The 19,456-nt window shown below is 51.6% G+C and overlaps 1 protein-coding gene across 5 annotated transcripts in view; it reads left to right on the plus strand.

Moving 5' to 3' along the window:
- Positions 1-12,806, plus strand: part of GNG7 (G protein subunit gamma 7) — a 153,938-nt gene extending 141,132 nt beyond the window's left edge. For 3 of the 5 annotated variants that reach the window (XM_021084181.2, XM_021084179.2, XM_021084178.2), the window contains 2 exons: positions 5,329-5,447; positions 9,537-12,806. In XM_021084181.2, the coding sequence (XP_020939840.1) occupies positions 5,367-5,447; positions 9,537-9,662 (207 nt within the window). In that variant the 5' untranslated portion in view covers positions 5,329-5,366 and the 3' untranslated portion in view covers positions 9,663-12,806. Of the gene's footprint in view, positions 1-3,690; positions 3,769-5,328; positions 6,249-7,765 lie in introns of those variants that run through there. The other 2 variants (XR_014837919.1, XR_014837920.1) reach the window with 2 other exon arrangements.
- The last annotated feature ends 6,650 nt before the right edge of the window (positions 12,807-19,456 follow it).

The following is a 19,456-nucleotide window of genomic DNA, read 5'->3' on the forward strand; positions in this document are numbered from 1 at the left end:
GGCTGGTAGAGCCTGAGCACAGCACAGCATCAGGCCAATTCCAGGGTCCCAGTTTAATATTGTCCCACAGTCACATAAGATGTCACCATCCCGGGAGGCAGGGAGAAGGGTGCACGGGACTCTCTGTACTATTTTTGCAACTGCCTGCCCGTGATTATTTCAAAATACAAAATAGTGAGTTGATTTTGGAAATTGTTTGAAAATGTTTAACCTGTAGAGTTAAATATACACCTCTCCTAGTGGCCAGAAGTCCCACGCCCAGGAGTTTACCCAGGAAAAATGGAGACAGGTTCTACAAAAACCTGTACATCAATGATCACCACAGCTTTCCTGATAATGTATTGGCTATAGGAGGACTGTTGGCGTATGTAAGCTCTCATCAACTGCACGTCCAAAAGCAAGGATTTTCCTGGATGCAAACTGACCTTAATGGAAATCATTTCATTAAAGGAATTCATAAGAACAATCACTAACCAGACTGTCACTTCGAGGTTCCCTTTCTGCCTTTATCCACGTATATTTTAATATAGTGGTAAATAACAGTACATCCTCACTTCATACATATCCCTTCTTTTTTTTTTTTTTTTTTTTTCATGTAACAACTCCCGTCTCCACATCTTCAGGTACCATTTATAACAGTGGCCTAAGGCTCCACCAGGAAAACACCCCATTGAATCCATCATTCCCCCATTGCAGAACATGTGCTTTTCATTCTAACCTATTATAAATAACACTGTTGTAAACATCTTCTATATACAACTTTTTATTTCTTTTGGTTTTTACCCTTGGGATAAATGCCCCAGCGAGGGATTTGAGGGGACAGACATGTAGCTCTTTTTTTCTTTTTTTTTCGTCTTTTTTCTTTTTATTGCCCCACTCTTGGCACATGGTGCTTCCCAGGCTAGAGGTCAAGTTGGAGCTACAGCTGCCAACCTAAACCACAGCTACAGCAACGAAGGATCCAAGCCGCATCTGCCACCACACCACAGCTCATGGCCACGCCAGATCTTAAACCCACTGAGTGAGGCCAGGGATTGAACCTGCATCCTCATGGATGCTAGTTGGGTGTGCTAACCACTGAGCCACGACAGGAACTCCCAGCCTTGTAGCTCTTGATGTCCAGTTTGTGAGACTGAGGTCGGCTGACAAGACCAGAGCGTTGGGGATGAGCATATTCCTGTCTCCATCAGGTGCCACTTTTCTGTGGCTTCCTGGTGTCCCACTTAAACAAAGTGGTGGCAGTTCATGATTCCTCCAGCCTACTTCCCTCCATTGCTTCATTCACTTTGTGTTTTACCAGTTAAATCACGTCTTACATGAATTACTCAAGTGAGTCCATTCCTAATATTTCATTGGTGACAAAGAGGCCACCTTCTAGCTTATTACTGCCATGAATTTTCCTAGTCACTGGTCTGGGGGTTATAGTTTTATCAATTTGCCATGAAGAAGTTGTAGATACTTGTATATGATCATAGCTTTTGAGCCTCTCCCCTTGTTCTGTTGCTTCAGTTGATAGAACGTAACTTCTCCGTAGCAGAGAATCATTACCCTGTACATTTTCACCAACCTGTGAATATTTTCTTTTTCATTCTATGGCTTTTTATACAGAATTTCTTTGGTTGTGAAAACGAGGCCTCATCTAACCCAGAGGTTCCTGCCACCAAAGGACACAGGGCCATGACTGGGACGTCGGTGGTTGTCATGACTAGGGTGGGGAGTATTCCTGGTATTGAGTAGGTGGGGGCTGGGGAGGCTGCTGCACACCCCCAGTGTTCTGGACAGCCCCACGGAGAGTGACCCGCCGCAGTGCCAGCAGTGCCTCAGGGGTGAGCCCCTGTTCTAAGGAGGGGCCATCCCCGAGTCCACCATCGAGAATAGCACTCTCCCCGGCCGTATTTAATTCTCATGTGCACTGGGGCCTGATACCTCAGCCCAGATCTGTAACATGTGGGTAATGACCCTCCCTTCATAATCAGCACAGCTCCCCAGGCGTCCCCTGTGCACTGGCCTTCCCGGTCCTTGCCTTTCAGCCATGTGCCTCTGATTTTTCTGCGGGCGCCAGCCTGAACCCGGTGACTTCCTAGCCCTTTCCTGGGATGCCAGCCAGGGCCTGGTGGCCTCTGTTAAGGTTCTATTTTTAGGCAAACCTCACCCCAAGTCGTGACCCTGGCCTCACCAGGCTTCAACCGGCCTCTCCACAGAGGCTGAACCCACAATTGGGAGACTGACCACTGCCTGCAGTTCCGACCACCTCACCCCCAACTCCTGGAGCCACCTGCTCCCGCTCTCTCCCCTGAGCTTCCCAGGGCCCTGCCTGGTTCCAGGGCCTTTTAAGGCTCCACCAGCCTGGGCAGGCCCAGCCAGGTCGGTGCCCGTGGCTGTCACGTGCCTCTGGTGGAGAAGCAGCTGGTGAGGCCTGTGCCTGGGCTGACTCAGCACCACCGCCGCCCATCCTGTGGGACTTGACCTGATCCTGGGGGGCACGCTGGCCTGTGAGGCTGCGACTGACGGCAACACCTGCCAGGACCAGGGCTTCAGTGTGCGGCCTAGGCTGCCGTAACAGTCTGTCTGGTCCTGGCGGCTCAGCCGCTCATGCACGTGCACACATGCACACAGATATATACACACTGATGTACACACGTGTGCATGCACTCACACTCACACTTGCACATACACATAAACATACCTACGTGTGTGCACTCACACACACACCCCACTGCAGCTGCCTCTGGCCGTCGGAGTTGTAACCCAGCCCAGACAGAGCCTCTCAGGGCCCTGTGCCAGACAGAAAGCCCGCGGTGCAGAGCTTAGGACAGAGACCATGGTTGGAGGTAGCCCCATGAGGTGGCCAGGGCTCCTGGGGTCCTGGTGGCCACTCCAAGTGTGGGTGCTGAGCAGGACTCCCCAGCATTCCAAGGAAAACATACCATGGGGCCACCCATTTGTTCTCTGCAAGCGTCTATATTTAGCGCTGAGTAATTTAGGTATTTTTAAGCCGAACCAAGGGCGGTTTTCCCTGAGTTGGATATTTTGTGGCCGCTTTGAAGCTGTCTACTGAATCAGAGCCCTCTGGAAGCCCACACGTGGGCCCTGTGCACCCAGAGCAGACACATGCGGGCCTTTTCTGACCCAGAAAGGGCCCTGGGTGTCTGGCGGGAAGGCAGAGAGCCAGCCATGTGGCAGGGATCTTTTTTAATGGAAACTTGGATGGCGATCCCTGTAGATACACCCGCAATTGTACCAAATCACAGAAAGTCCCTGCATGTTTCACCCGGTTTCCCCCCGTGGTCGCGATGTCCCAGTGCAAGCAGGGTCACAGCCGGGGTGGGGCGACCACCCATCTGACACAGATTCCCGCAGCTGTGCTTGGGTGTATATTACATCTCTTGCAAGTTTATCCCTGTGCAGACTCGTGAACCTACCACCACAGTCACTTCCTGCAGCACGAGGACCCTGGTACCCACCTTTCCATCCAGGCCCCTCCCAGGCCACCCCCTGCAACCATCTCCGTGACCTTGTCATCTCGGAGATGTCCTACACATGGAACCATACCGCTGGTGACTCTGGGGACTGGCCTTTTCACTTGGCACAATTCCCTGGAGGTCCATCCAAGACGTGCCAGGTCAGAGTACATTCCTTTTTATTGCCAAGTAGATTTTTTGAAAACATGAAAGTGTTACTTTTTTGCAGCTACCCATTTCTCCTGATGGGAGCAGACAGAGGTACAGTGTAGCATGACAGAAGCACAGAGTGCTACTGAATGACCAGGTAAATGTCAGCCTTGCCAGGCGGCTCCCCGGACCTCTGAACTTGGGCTCTGCACCCCAGACCCCAAGCTAACACCATGAGGGTCCCACTGGAAGCTTTCTCAACCCAGGCACTGTGCACACTGGGGCCAAGTCATTCTTTGGCCCCCATCTCAATGCCAGGAGACCCTCCCCCTGTTGTGACCACAGAGGTCCCCAGACGTCACCCAGTGTCCGCTGGGGGCAGTATGTCCCCCGGTGAGACCCCAGGGTTAGGGATTCCACTGACCCCAGTACACTGGGTTCCACAACCCTCTGACCCCTGAGGTCCTAGGATTCAGCACACATTTAAATACACACCTGAGTGGGAGGGAGGGGAGGTGACTCACAGATGCTGGGGGCCACCCTGGTCTACACTGTCTGACCCACCAGGGCTTTGTTCCGGGGTGTAGTGTGAGCAGGGATCAGGTTCAGCGTCTTAGCCTTGGCACTGTCAACATTTGGGGTTGGGTCATTCTCTATGGGGGCCTGTCCTGGGCACTGTGGGGGGTTGAGCAGCCAGGGGCCCCCTAGTCATGACAACCACAGATGTCTCCAAACATGGCCCAATGTCCCCTGGGGGCAGGACCGCCCTGTCTGAGAACCACTCTCCCAGGGCTCACTAAAGGTAGATTGGATGGAAAAGGGAGACGCTTCAGGAGTTCCCAGTGTGGTGCAGTGGAAACAAATCCATCTAGTAACCACGAGGTTTTGGGTTCGATCCCTGGCCTCTCTCAGTGGGTTAAGGATACAGTGTTGCTGTGAGCTGTGGTGTAAGCCACAGACGTGGCTCAGATCCCATGTGGCTGTGACTGTGGTGTAAGCCGGCAGCTGTAGCTCCGATTAGACCCCTAGCCTGGGAACCTCCAGCCTCCATGTGCTGTGGGTGCAGCCCAAAAAGGAAAAAAAAAAGGTGGGGTGGGGGGAGAATCTTCACTGCCGTAGGGAATAGAAAAAATGTGCATGGCTGAATTACAAAAATAAACGTCGCTCGTACCTGGCTGGTAGGAATGTAAAATTGTGCAGCCACTCTGGAAAACAGTCCAGCATTCTCTTAAAAAATTAAACATGCAGGAGTTCCCGTCGTGGCGCAGTGGTTAACGAATCCGACTAGGAACCATGAGGTTGCGGGTTCGGTCCCTGCCCTTGCTCAGTGGGTTAACGATCCGGCGTTGCCGTGAGCTGTGGTGTAGGTTGCAGACGCGGCTCGGATCCCACGTTGCTGTGGCTCTGGCTTAGGCCGGTGGCTACAGCTCCGATTCAACCCCTAGCCTGGGAACCTCCATATGCCACGGGAGTGGCCCAAGAAATAGCAACAACAACAACAACAAAAAGACAAAAAGACAAAAAAAAAAAAAAAAAAATTAAACATGCAATTGCACTCCTCAGCACTTATCCCTAAGAAATAAAGACGTATGTTCCCACGGATGCCCATGGTAGATCTGTGGCTAACGGTCAGAACTGGGGTGGCCCTCCTCTCTGTCCTCTACCTGCAGTCCTGGGACTTCATAGCCATCTCCCATCTGTCTGCTTCCCCCCACAGCTCTCTGGACGACAGGGGCCCAAAGCTGATGGCAGACAATGTCAGCCACTAACAACATAGCCCAGGCTCGGAAGCTGGTGGAGCAGCTCCGCATCGAGGCCGGGATCGAGCGCATCAAGGTGAGCAGAGAGAGACCCTGGGCATGACCTCAGCAAACGGTGGGCATGGAGGCTCGCAGGACAGCAGGGGTTTGCACTCAGCTGTGCCTCTTGCTATGTGACCTTGGGCCACTCATTTAACCTCTCTGAGCCTCAGTTTTCTCAGTGGAAGGACAGCTGATTGATGTAAACATACATTGCGGGTGATTGTGACACTTGATGTGCCAGTATACTTTATAAACACAGGGGGACCAGAGCCAGGCCTCAAGTTCTGTGAGCAGTCCCAGCCCTAGGGGGTCCTTCCCTGGATGGCCCCAGGAAAGAGCTGATGCATCTTGAATCTGAAGGCCGTTTGGAGACAGAATTCCTTCCTCCTTGAGGGACCACAGTCTTTTCTCTGAAAGCCTTCAACTGATTAGATATAGCCCACTCATGTTATAGAGGGTCATCCACTTTACTCAAAATGCACTGATTTAAATGTTAATCTCATCTAAAAATACCTTCATGAGACATCTAGACTGGCGATTGACCAGTCAGTGTAGGCCATGTTGGGTCCTGCTAAAAGGGTCAGCATGAGACAGGCACTTTCTCTTCTGCCCCCTTTTCCTCAGATTTCTGTCCAGCTCCTTTGTAACAGATGCAAATAGAAATTAGAGACCCAGCCCTGGGGAAAGGAGGACACAGGGCCTTTCACTGTTTACTTCCATCACTTCACTCTGCATTGATTGCATTTTTTTTTTTTTTTAATAAACAGGAGTTTCCATTGTGGCTCAACAGTTACAAACCCAATTAGTATCCATGAGGATGCAGGTTTGATCCTTGGCCTCACCCACTGGATTAAGGATCTGGTGTTGCTGTGAGCTCTGGTGTAGGTTGCAGACGTAGCTCAGATCTGGCAATGCTGTGGCTGTGGTGCAGGCCGGCAGCTGCAGCTCTGATTCAACCCCTAGCCTAGGAACTTCCAATGTGCCACAGGTGTGGCCCTTAAAAAAGAAATAAAATAAAAAAGAAAAAGAAAAAACATTTTTTATTTTTGTGCTAAACAAGGAAAAAACAGGAATTCCCAGGTTAAGTATCTGGTGTCACAATATCAACCTGAGCAGTGGCTCAGGTTGCTATTGTGGCATAGGTTTGATCCCTGACCTGGGAACTTCCACAGGCCACAGTGCAGTCAAAAATAAAAAGAAAAGAAAAGAAAAGGGACAGGCAGTTCCTGCTCACAGATGCTTAACCCATCAGGGACCAGGAACATGCAAAGCAAAATAACATAGTGCATAATTGGTCAGTCAGCTCTGTAGGATTTTTCTTTTTCTTTCTTTTTTTTTTTTTTTTGCATAAAGTTAACCATTTTTAAAGTGCACAATTCAAGTGGCATTTGGTTATCTCAAAGTGTTGTGCAACCATCATCAATAAATTCTAGAACATTCCATCACCCCAAAAAGAAGCCCTGTCCCATTTGCAGTCACTCCCCGTTCCCCTCCCCCAGCTCCTGGCAACCAGGAACACACTCTCTGTCTCTGTGGATGTGCCTGTTCTGGATGTTTCCCATCCATGGAATCACACATTGTGTGTCCTGCATCTGCTTCTCTCACTGAGCATCATGATCTCAAGGTCCGTCCACATGGTAGCGAGTGTTGGTGCTTCTCTCCTTTTCAAGAGCTCGGTGATCTCTCTGTGTGAGGAGGGACCACATTTGTTTTCATAGTTGAATCTAAAGTGGCCATCAGGATGACATCTTGGGCTTCAAAGCATCTAGACCAATGGGCCAGTCATGCCTTTTCACATGACAAAAGTGCCTGACACTTTTCAGAATCACCTTCTCACCAAACCCATATCCTCTTTGCAAAGATTGGTGAACTGCCTCCAAAAAGCTGATGCTTGCCCCAGACCCCCGCTTGCAGGCAGCAAGGTGAGGGCCAAGGAGTCTCCACTGGAAGACACGGGTGGTTTGTGCTTCCACATTAGCCATGCTGCAGCTACCCACCGGATTAATCAGGAGTGTACATATACATTAGCGAGATGGGGAGCATGAGAGGTATTTTAAGGCACTGGCTCATGGGAGTGTGGGTCTGGCAGGTCTGAAGTCAGCAGAGCTGATGCAGCTTGAGTCCCAAGGCCTTTGGGAGACAGAATTCCTTCCTTCTTGAAGGACCCTCAGTCTTTTTTCTGAAAGCATTCAACTGATTAGATACAGCCCACCCACATTCTGGAGGGTCATCTGCTTTACTCAAAGTCTATTGACTTAAATGCTTTTTTTGTTTTGTTTTGTTTTTTTGGGCCGCATCCACGGCCTATGGAGGTTCCCAGGCTAGGGGTCCAATCTGAGCTGCAGCTGCCAGCCTACACCACAGCCACAGCAACATGGGATCTGAGCCGAGTCTGCGAACTACACACCAGCTCACAGCAATGCTGGATCCTTAACCCACAGAGCCAGGCCAGGGATTGAACCCATGTCCTCATGGATACTAGTCAGATTCATTTCCACTGAGCCACAAGGGGAACTCCTAAATGTTAATCTCATCTAAAAATACCTTCATAGAGACATCTAGGCTAGCAGTTTGACCAGACAGCCAAGTACCATGGCCTCACCAAGTGGACACATGAAGTCAGCCATCACCTCATGTTTGTTCAGGCCTTGCTTCCCTCAGCGCCGTCATCCTCTCTGGCTGCTGGTGGTAGGGACTCCTTAAGAAGGGATGGCGGGGCGTGCAGACACTGCCCAGGCGGAGGGGTGGGAGTTGCTGTGATTCCTTGCACCCCCCACAGAGCCAGGTGGGGAGGAGACTGCTGCACCGCCCTGGGAGTGTTGGGGGCCTCCCACGGGGCGTCTGGATATTCCAGGACTCTGAGCATTCAAAGCATTCCTTGGGCCTAAAGGCAAAGCAGGCCCCCATTGAAGTGGTTTTCCTCTGCTCCGAGCCAGCCCCGGCGCTGGCGGAGGGCGCTGACTCACTGCCGGCTTGATGCTGGGAAGGCTCCCCGCGAGCTTTGAACGTAGGAGCAGAGTCGGGCATGACCGGTCACCCTCCCAGTCCCGCCTGAGGTTTTGCGGCCCCAAGACGGCGACCAGGCCGGCCCTGAGAGGCCGGCCGGGTGGAAGCGGAGGCAGAGGGAGCGTAGCACCTCTGTCTCCAGGGCCCAGGAAGGCTCATCTTCCAAGCGGAGCAATGAGATCCCAGCCGGCAGCCACGGGTCTGGGGTGCAACAGCCCCTCCGCAGACTTACCAGAGCGCTCCTCTCCCCCTACTCCTTCCCCTGGTCCTATGGGCTGCGAGGATGGGAAGGGGGCTGCGTCGGGGGTGGGGGAGGCCGAAGTGACCAACGAGGAGCCCAGGGCGGGGGGAGCCCAGATAGGCTCTCAGAGCGCAGCCGGCCCCACCAGCACCACCACCCCCCCTTCCTGTCTCCCTCCTCTCTGGGGGACTCTGATGCAGAGGGTCCTAAGGATCAGGCCCTTTACCAGAGCCACTGAAACCCCAAGGGGTCAAAGGGCCCAAGAATGAAAGGTGGAAGGGCTTGTCCCCACGTGGGGTGGTGGACAGGCAGGGATCTTCCTGCCAGGCCCTTTCTTGGGCAGAGATGGAGTCTTAGACTGAATCCATCTGACCCTTACCTTCAAACCCTGCACAGCTGCTGGAGAAGGCTCAGTCCTTCTCTAATCTTAAACAGTCTGGTATTTAATTCAACCATCACCACTATCCAATTCCAGAATGTTCTCATCATCCCAAAAAGAAGTCTGGCCGCATGAGCATCACCTCTCCCCCTCGCAGCCCCTGACAACCAGGAACCTGCTCTCTGTGTCTGTGGCTGTGCCTGTTCTGGATGTTTCCCATCCATGGAATCCCACACTGTGTGTCCTTCTGTGTCTGCTGCTCTCACTAAGCATCGTGGTCTCAAGATCTGTCCACGTGGTAGCGAGTGTCAGTGCTTCTTTCCTCTTCACAGCTGAGCGATGCTCCCTTGTGTGGAGGGACCGAATTATTTATCCATCACCACTGATGGGCACTGGGGTTGTCTCCACCTTTTGGCCTCTGTGAGTTGTGCTGCAGTGGACAGGGGTACCTCGGCCCCTTCTTATCTCTCCTCTCTGCTCCTTGTGCCCACACGCAGGTCTCCAAAGCCTCATCTGAACTCATGAGCTACTGTGAGCAGCACGCCCGGAATGACCCCCTGCTCGTGGGAGTCCCTGCCTCCGAGAACCCCTTTAAGGACAAGAAGCCTTGTATTATCTTATAGCTTTGTTTTCTTGCGCTCAACTCCTCCCCGACACCCAGCCTCCAGTCAGGGCGCCATTCAGTACAGAGTCCAGCAAAACTCTTAATTCCAAAAGAAATGCAAAAAGTTGCCACTGCCCAGATGGGTTAAGATGGATCCTCTGATTTCAGATGGATTTTCAGACCCCGCAATGCAGCCCCCTTAAGGGCCGGGCTTCTGCACCGCTTCCGATTGGAAATAACTGAAATGCCCAAGTGGTGTGCTAACAGTTTTTGAAAACTGAGTTGACCTTTGGGTTGTGGCTCAGAGCCGAGCTGGGCCAGGGTATGGGAAGGAGGTGGGTGAACTAGCCGCTGGCCTGGGCAACCCGGCCAGGTGGCAAGTCTCACACTGTTGGCCGTTTGTGATGACTTCTGCCAGGTTGATGATGTGATGCTTTTTTTTGGGGGGGGGCTCTCAAGCAGAATAAGATTGGGTGGGGGCTGGGAAGGGACATAATGACCTTTTGGGGGGGAAGTTTTTCTCCCTTTCATTTGAAAACTTGTTATTCCAAACCGCTAAAATCAGATTACATCGGCTGAACCTAGAGCTAAACTGGATTGTGTGACATTGCACATGTGGATTTTAGGGGCCGGGAGGGGGGCTTTGCCTGTGAAATGCATCCCTGTCACCCAGGGTCACCCTGTTGTGTGGCTTTTGTATGGCATGTGCCACCCGACAGCCATGCCGCGGCCCCTGCCCTTTCCTGGGCACCCCGCCCGTCCCAGAAATGGGTTTTCAGCCCAGGGGTCTGGTCACTGTGCCTGCCAGCTGTGTTTTCTTTTGTTTTAAGCACGAGACATCGGCGTGGGCAGTTAGAGGCTGTGGTCATATTCGGCTCCTCTGTGTTTTGTTTTGCTTTGTTTTTCTCCACTTTCTGCATCTCCAAGGCCATTTTTCAAACAGAAATGCAGCCTGGGGAGGCCTACGCAGTGAGTAGGGCTGCCTGGTGCTTCAGGGTGTAACAAGGTGTGAGATTATCTGGAAGTAGCTGTGAAGGCCGGGGAGTTCGAGAGACACTCTCAGTGCTCCCTCTGCACTATCGCCCTACCACGTGGAGCGTCTTATCTGCGGGAGGAAATGAGATGTGTCTCCCAACATCCTTGGAAATGTGAGGTCCTAGAGTTGACCGTTGGGGACAGGACAGAGGCTTTTTTACAATTGCTGTTTCCTCTGTGTGACAAGGACAGTTAAAGGATGGGAGGCAGGAGGACAGGCCCAACGCACACCTGCCCTCACCTGCCAGCACTACCAACAGCTGCCGGGACTCCCGCCCTGAGCTCTGGGTCCAGCTGCCTGCAACCTGGGAGGAGGTCAGAATCCCAGGCCTAGAAGGAGCATCCTGGGCAGCCGGCAGAAGGCACTTGGGGCCAGGCCCAGAGCCCCGAGCTCCCCTCGTGCCCCTGGGTCTCAGACCTTGCATGGCTGCACCTCGCAGCCGGCCCACACAGGGTGCAGACCAAGGCCAACTTTCTCCCTGGCATCCAGCTCTCTCCGGCTGGTCCGGGAGCACCTGGGGCCTGGGGAGTCTGGCTTCTCTGAAGCAGCACTTGGGCGGGGAGGGTCCCCAAAGCCCCCCCACGATGCTGCCCCCTCTCACTGCACAGGGAGCCTGCACTCTGACAGAGCAGCAGGACAAACAAAGCTCATTCTAGAAACCCCGGGCATGCCCAGTTGGGGGCAGGGCATGGCGGGACTGAAGCCAAGGGGCAGAGGGGGGCAGCTGGCAGAGCGCATCTGCCAGCGAGGACCCCCCCACCAGCTTTCTGCTGACTGGTAACTGTTTGGTCTGGGTCAGAAGCCTTAATCCCTTGAGCCCAAGCCGGGGCCATGCACTCCTGGCCCCCGAGAGCAGGAGGGGTCCTGATCAGCGTCAGGAGAGCCCCAGGGCCCAGACCTCCCCTCTCTCTCCACCCCCTGCCCTGCCAGCTGTGCCAAGCCCAGCCCCACTGCGTGTCCCCACCCAAGTGACCCGAGCAGCCAGTGGGAAGCAAAGCCCAGGACCCCTGGCTGAGGGGTGGGAGGAACTTGAGTTCAGCGGCCACATCGTCCCCTCCTGGGCCAGGGGTCCCCTAGTGGGAATGCCAGGGGCCCAGCTGTCTTGGTAAACTGAGGCTCCTGGAAGGTTTGGACCACTGTCCTCCCCATCCACCCACCCAAGGCCACCCCTGCCCAAGCACCACAGTCTCGGAGCCCGGGGGGGGCTGTCAGCAAGGCCCCACTCTGGGCTTCTTTCTAGCCAAGAAAAAGGGCCTCTTTCTTCCCTTCCTTTCCTCCTTGTAGAGTAATCGTCAGTGTCCCTAATGCAGGCTTGAAGCATCAGTGCCCACGTGACAGTGTGTTCTGCTTGTGGTTTCCTTGTGCACGTGTCGGCATGAAAACACGTTTTGAGGGTATTTTGGCGGCCGTAAGTGCCCCCATGAGGCCAGGAGTGGACCTTGGGGAAACCAGCATGTCTCAAGCACGTCACAGGGGAGTGAAGGAAACACAAGAAGGCAGGGCTGGGTGACTTGGAGTCTCCCTCCTCCCACAGCCTCCTCTCCCCTCCCCCTTTCTCTCCCAAGGTGTCCCCCAGCCCGAGAATTAAGTGACTGGGTTGTGACCTCTGGCCCACGGGATGGGGACACAAACCTCTGGGCCGGGCAGAAGGTGCTCTTTCTTCCTTTGATGTCCCGGCCACTCTGTCCAGACGTCGCTGGGCCTCCAGGCAGCTCATCCATCTCGAGCTGCAGGCAGGCAGGAAAAGGCCATCGGACCCCTGATCCCAGCATGAGTGACCAGAGGCAGTTTCCGGGACACGGTGAGGCCACCAAAGGTCGCTCGTCCTTCAAGAGCCTGTGCGGGGTCCTCTGAAAAGAAGCCATATGTCAATACCCTGCCCCTTCCTTCTCTGTCTGCAGAGACCATTGCCAAACATTGTCAAGACCAGTTCCAGTTCTCAGAGCAAACTGTGCTTCTAGCAGATTCTACCCCAACTGTGTTTGGATGTCCAGTGGTTTTTATTTCTGATTTTTAAAAAAAAATTCCAGGTGTGCCATACCCACTTTCCTGCAGTGTTTTAATATTGTGTGGAATTGTTAATACCAAGTGAATTAATCCACAATAAAAAGGCTCACTGTCCCTTTCCTCATGGGTCTGTACCATCCTTGGCTCCCTGGCCACTGCTTGCTTGTAGGGATGGGGTGGCATGCAGGGGCTTGGCTCCAGTGGTGGTGATGGTGATGACAGTGGTGACAGCTGCCCTGCCACCGCCACCACCGACCTGCCCTGGGAAGAGGCTCATGGCTGGAACCGGGCTTTAGGTAGCAGCATAGACAAGTGGACACCAGCTTCAATGGGCTTTCCCATTTCTTGTTAGAGAATTAGGTAGGCCTCGAACCTGCATCCCAGCGCTCCCAAGACCACCGATCCCATTGCACCACAGTGGGAACTCCAGGGATCTATATTCAAAGCTTGATAACCTATAATGGAAAATAATCTGAAATAAACATATATATATATATATATATAACTGAAAAAAAAATTTTCTCCTGGAAAAAAAACAAAAAGTATAAGATTAGGAGTTCCCATTGTGGCTTAGCAGCTTAGCAGTAATGAACCCAACCAGTATCCAAGAGGATATGGGTTTAATCCCTGGCCTCACTCAGTGGGTTAAGGATCCAGTATTGCCATGAGCTGTGGTGTAGGTTACAGATGCAGCTCGTATCCTGAGTTCCTGTGGCTGTGGTGTAGGCCTGCAGCCATAGCTCCAATTTGACCCCTAGCCTGGGAGCTTCCATATGCCACAGGTTTGGCCCTAAAAAGCAAAAACAAAAAAACAAACCCAGCAGACACTTACCCTCCCCAAGTTCTGAAGTCCCAGGGGAGGGCCCCTGCTGCCCCCTCCAGCTCTGGTGGCTTCTGGCCATCCCTGGTGTCCTCATCCCCAGTCTCTGCCTCAGTTGTCACAAGGCCTATGTGGCTGTGTGCACACTTCCATCTTGTAAGGACACCAGTCATTGGCAGGGCCACCTACTCCAGCATGACCTCATCTAATTTAACTATATCCACAGGGACTCTATTTCCAAGAAAGATCACCCTGTGAGTTTCCAGGTGAGCACAAATTAGGGGAAGACATGGGTCTACCCACTGCAACAGATGTTTCCAAATTCTTTTGTTGTGCTGAGGATATAACTCACTGTGCTCCCAGCAAACACACTCCCTGCTTTCAGTATGAAGAGCCAGTCCATAGCTTATGGCCCAGGGACATTGAATGAAGTCAGCAAATTCTATGAAGTCATCAGTCCACAGAGTGGGAGACATGACTCCACCTGGAGACTCAGGGAGAGGGCCCAGGAGAAGCTGCAGAGCATGAGCTGGTCTCGTGCATTGGGCTGAATTGTTCCCTCCGCAATTGTATGCTCAAGTCCTAACCACCCCCCACCCCCACCCCCGTACCTTTGGATGTGGCCTTAGATGGAAGTAGATTTACAGGTGAAATTGAGTGAAGATGAGGTCATGCTGGATCCCAGTGGGCCCTAAATCTAGCGATCGTGTCTGCATAAGAGAAAGGAAGGGGAGGTCTGGATACAGAGACACAGGGAGACTCACAGTGGGAAGGAGGCCACAAGGCAATGGAGTCAGAAATCCAGTGATGTAGCCACAAGCCAAGGATTGCCAGCAGCACCAGAAGCTGGAGAGAGGCCTGAGGTGGTTCCTTAGAGCCTCCAGAAAAAAAAAACAAGCTCATGGAGTTCCCTGGTGGAACACTGGGTTAAGGATCTGGCATTATCATTGCTGAGGCTCAGGTCTCTGTGGTGGCAAGGGTTCCATCCCTCGCTCAGGAACTTCTGCACGCTGTGGGTGAAGCCAAAAAAAAAAAAAAAAATCAGCCCTGTCAGCACTTTGATTTTGGACTTCTGGCCTCCAGAACTTTGAGAGGATATATTCCTGTTGTCTTAAGCCACCTTGTTGTGGCACTTTGTTAGGCAGCCCCAGGAATGTCACATAACTGGGCACCTCTAAGGTTAACCTGGGGCTGGGAGATGAGGTGGGAAGAAGTGACAACATCGGATGGACAGAGCCACTGCAGCCAAGGCCGGGGGCCATGGAGCCAGGTGTGCTGGAGTCGGGCAGGGGAGGGGAGGTGGTGGGGATGGCAGGACCCTTCATGCTAAGGAGTCTGGAACATTTCTAATCAGCTCTGGGAACCCTATAAACAGGACAGCAGCCAGCCGGTCCAGTCCAAGGGCTGAGTTGGAACGAACTATGTGGGACCTTCCCCAGAGAGTCAGCAAGGAATTCGGAATGACCATCAGGTCGATACACGAACTTAAGACACTAGTATCGTTTTTAGATGTACCCCTTCCACGCATGAGTTCACTGAAACCAAGAGGGGAGAAATGGCAAGTTCTGAGTCACAAGGCCTCTCTTTGGGACCAGATCCATAATTTGAGGGCACCTTGTTCAAAAATTGCAAATGTCACGATGGTAAGCATTTAACCTTCTAAACGTGGATGGTTGTGGGGGGAGCAAGCGAAGCCCCACAAAGCTGGCCTGCCTCTCAGCACAGGAACTTGCAAGACAGTTTGTTCAGAAGACGGGAACCTGTAACCTTTCTTGCATTTGCAACCAACTTTTTAAGAAACGCAGTGTACAAGTGTTCACTGACATGGCGTTCTCCTTCACAAAACCCTTGCTCAGGAGGTGTTGTAAAGTTAAAAAAAATATGTACTATGTCCCTTTCAAAGCAAAATGACTGCATCTTATTTATGAAATGAAGAGGCTCACCTTTAACTCAGATGCTCAGAACCATTGCATGACAGCAGCCTCCCCGCAGTCAGGACTATGGCACAGGGCCATTCCAGCACATCATGCTCTTTTAATTTATCAACACAAAATGCTGAGCAGTGCAGAATAGGGACATGAATACGGTGGTGAGAACTCAGGATTAAGGTGCCAGATGTATGTATATCCAACTCCATCACTGGCCTTGGCGCCCCTTCAGACTTGGATGCTCTCTTCAGAAGAAACCACAAGTGAAAAGCATGGGAAGACCAGATCCATTACACAATTTTAAATCAGCAGCCCATCTCCCAACCACGCCTTCTGTAGTGCCCAGCAAATTCATGTCTATAAATCCTATCATCCCTTTTTAAACTATGTATTGCCTTTTCTCTACTACAACCTATATTTTTCCTTCTACAATTCCTTTATCCTGTTTTTAGATTTCTTCCTCTTCTTCTTTTAAACACACTTAAAAACTTCAACAAGTGGAAACTGCCTGGCCTCCCTGTGACCTTGGGCAAGTCAGTCTAACCACTGGTGCTTAGTTTCAGAGTTGAAAGCAAGGCCAAAAGCACCAAATGAGACCTTCGGGGGTATCTTCATAACAGTAAGAGGCACAATCCACAACCGAGATGAATCTCACACCAGTAACATGAAGTCAAAACAAGAACTATAGGAACTGTAAAGATCCTGCAGTAGTTCTGAAAGACTAGTCCTACCATTCTTTGACCATTTCTTTTTTTTTTTTTCCTTGCTTTTGTCTTTTCAAGTTAGAAGATATTTTTAATCATTTTATCAATAGGAGCTCCCCTTTGTGGTGCAGCAGAAATGAATCCAACTAGGAACCATGACGTTTCGGGTTCGATCCCTGGCCTCACTCAGTGGGTTAAGGATCCAGCGTTGCCGTGAGCTATGGTGTAGGTTGCAGATGCAGCTCAGATCTGGCATTGGTGTGGCTGTGGCATAGGCCAGCATCTGCTGCTCTGATTCGACCCCTGGTCTGGGAACCTCCACATGCTGCGGGTGTGGCCCTAATAAGCAAAAAAATAAAATAAAATATAAAATGATTTTATTGACGTATAGTTGATTTACAATGTTGTGTTCATATCTGCTGTACAGCAAATTGACTCAGCTATACGTATATCCATTCTTTTTCAGATTCTTTTCCATGATGCATTATCACAGGAGGTTGAATACAGTTAGTTCCCTGTGCTATACAGGAGGACCTTGTTTATCCATCCTATAGAGAATAGTTTGCCTCTACTAATCCCAAAGTCCCAATCCTTCCCTCCCCCACCCCTGCAAACTCAAGTCTGCTGTCTGTTTTCACCATTTCTGTAACTTCAAGTTCATCTCCCTACAGGAGATGTGACACACCCACACACAGACCCAGTCGTCCTGTTCAGGATGTTTACTAGAAAGGACTTGGGAAAAAAAAGAAAGAAAGAACTTGGAGCTCTGGAGCTGGAACAGTCCTTTAGAATTGACCTCATGGCCTCTCTCCCTCCACCTTGATGAGCTACTGGATGGGCTGACCTGGGGCCAGCAGCCTCTGCACCTGAAGCGCTTCCTCAAGGGGCTGCCAGCTGAGGGTTATCCACTGACCGCACTCCCAGAAGCCAGGGTAATCTTCCCTCGTTGAAGACACGCGAGCAGTGCCTCTCCACACCTGTCTTCACCTTTCATATCAAACATTCTTTTTTTTTTATTAAAGTATAATTGGTTTACCATGGTGTGCCAATTCCCGATGTACAGCAAAGTGACCCAGTCGACATATACATACGTTCTTTTTCTCATATCGTCTCCAGGCATTCTTCTATGCTTAAACATTTGGCACCAATAGACTCTACTGACGAGAAACCTTTGGACATGTGCTGACATCTGACTCCCACCAATCTTTCTAATAATTGGAAGGTTTGTTTTCATACTAAAGAAAGTGTGAGACTGGGAGTTCCTTGGTGATCCAGTTAGGATTCGGCACTTGCGCCGCTGCCGCCCAGGTTTGATCCCTGGTCTGGGAACTAAGATCCTACAACAAGCTGCTGCTGTGATTTATTGAAAAAAAAAAAAGGGGGAGGGGGGAGTTCCTATCACGGCTCAGCAGCAACGAAACCAACTAGTATCCACGAGGACTCAGGTTAGGCTTGGATCTCACTTTGCTGTGCCTGTGGTGTAGGGCAGAGGCTACAGCTCTGATTCAACCCCTAGCCTAGGAACTTCTGTATATCTCGTGAGTGTAGCCCTAAAAAGACCAAAGACCAAAAAAAAAAGAAAGAAAGAAAAAGAAAAAAAAGCGTGAGGCCGTGGTGTGGATGCAAAAGTTCTTATCTAAGCAATGACTTTAATCCAGTTTATCAGGACTTCTGCCTTTGACCCACAACCAACCTCAAACCCCTCCCACTGGGATCAGCCCTCCTCTGGAAGCCCACCCTGCTGAGTGTCTGAGATTCCACGGAAGACCTTCACAGGCAGGGGCTGGACTCTGGAGCCCCAGTAGCCAATGAGGCAGGCTCAGGATTCAGTCTCCCCACCACTGAGATCCAGAGAGATGATTGTGGGAAACACCCCAAAGGGCAGCAAGGTGTCCCAGATGAGGGAGTTCCCCCTGGGTGGCCACATAAGGCTCGGCACTTTTTGCTGTCCATGTGTAGCTGGTCTGGAGATACCAGCACAGAGTTTACAATGGAAAAAGTGATGCAAGGCCTCTCTAGAGAGCCAATTCTAAGAATGTCAGGCTCTTTCTTGCCTGAATTTATCACTCTGGGAAGGACCCCAAACCCAAAGTTGAGAAAGACATTTTTCCCTCAGGTCAGCATGCAGTCTGTGCTCCACACTGAGGTGGGTGGGGCCAGCCAGCAGGTGGCCAGGACCACATCCCTTCTCATAACTTTGGTCTTCTGTTCTTAGGTTTCCAGAGATGATTTTTTTTTTCTCTTTAGTGCTGAACCCACAGCATATGGAAGTTCCTAGGCTAGGAGTCAGAGCCTCAGCTGCTGGCCACAGCCACAGCCAAGTGGGACCTGAGCCGCATCTGCGCGTACACTGAAGCTCATGGCAATGCCAGATCCTTAAGCCACTGAGCAAGGCCAGGGATCGAACCTGCATCTTCATGGATACTAGTCAGGTTCGTTTCTGCTGAGTCACAATGGGAACTCCTAGAGACATCTTAATGATGTCTGCTAACTCAACTCCTCTCCTTTTATTGAGAAGATGAATCATCACAGGTTGATGGCAACGGGATTCTGGAGCATGTGATGACACACCCCCTTCTAGAGCCTCCAGTCCTGGGTAGAAGGTTGGCTTTTAGCAGGAGAAAGGTTAGTTCTTCCCCTACAGAACATTCAGGAAAATTCTGCTTGTACTGCCCCCAACCCCTCCCCACATCTCAGGAGAGTCTAGATGGGTTTTGAAGTTTTTGTTTGTTTGTTTTTTGGCCTCACCCACAACATGTGAAAGTCCCCTGGGACCAGGGATTGAATCTGAGCCACGGAAGTGACAATGTCAGGCCCTCAACCCAGTGAGCTACCTGGGAACTCCTAGTAGGATTTTGAGTTTGACAAACACTCATGTCCCCATCCCCAAAGCCACCTGGAAGCTGCATCTGTAGAGGAGGAATTCCCAGACCAGGGCCTCAAAATTTCTTGGGACAACCTAGGCACACCTATGGGGTAAGAGCTACAGTCCCCCATCTAGTGGGAGACATGAAACAGTTCTGGCTTGGCGGTAAAAGGGAGCCAAGATCCCACCCTTTGGTCTTAGAAATCCCCCATCTGGGAGGAAGGAGTGGGGGCCGGCATCCCCTGACACTCCTGCTGCTTGAGTCTACGGCCAGCTCGTCCCAGCCACCTTCCTGTCTGGTCTCTTTCCTGGCCAGCACCCTTGGAGACATCCCCTCTGTGGGCTCCTGAAGGCTGTCTGGAGTGCCCAGGTTGGTGGAACCCACTATCTCCCTCTGAGTGTCTGGGAGGGCAGGAACATGGGGCCAGCTGGGCAGCATGTCTCATGGCCTC

The sequence above is a fragment of the Sus scrofa genome, chromosome 2, assembly GCF_054392235.1.
Source record: "Sus scrofa isolate SSC_HxYL_T2T_F1_AM1 chromosome 2, Sscrofa_HxYL_maternal_Yorkshire_Landrace_v2.0, whole genome shotgun sequence".
Lineage (NCBI taxonomy): Eukaryota > Metazoa > Chordata > Mammalia > Artiodactyla > Suidae > Sus > Sus scrofa.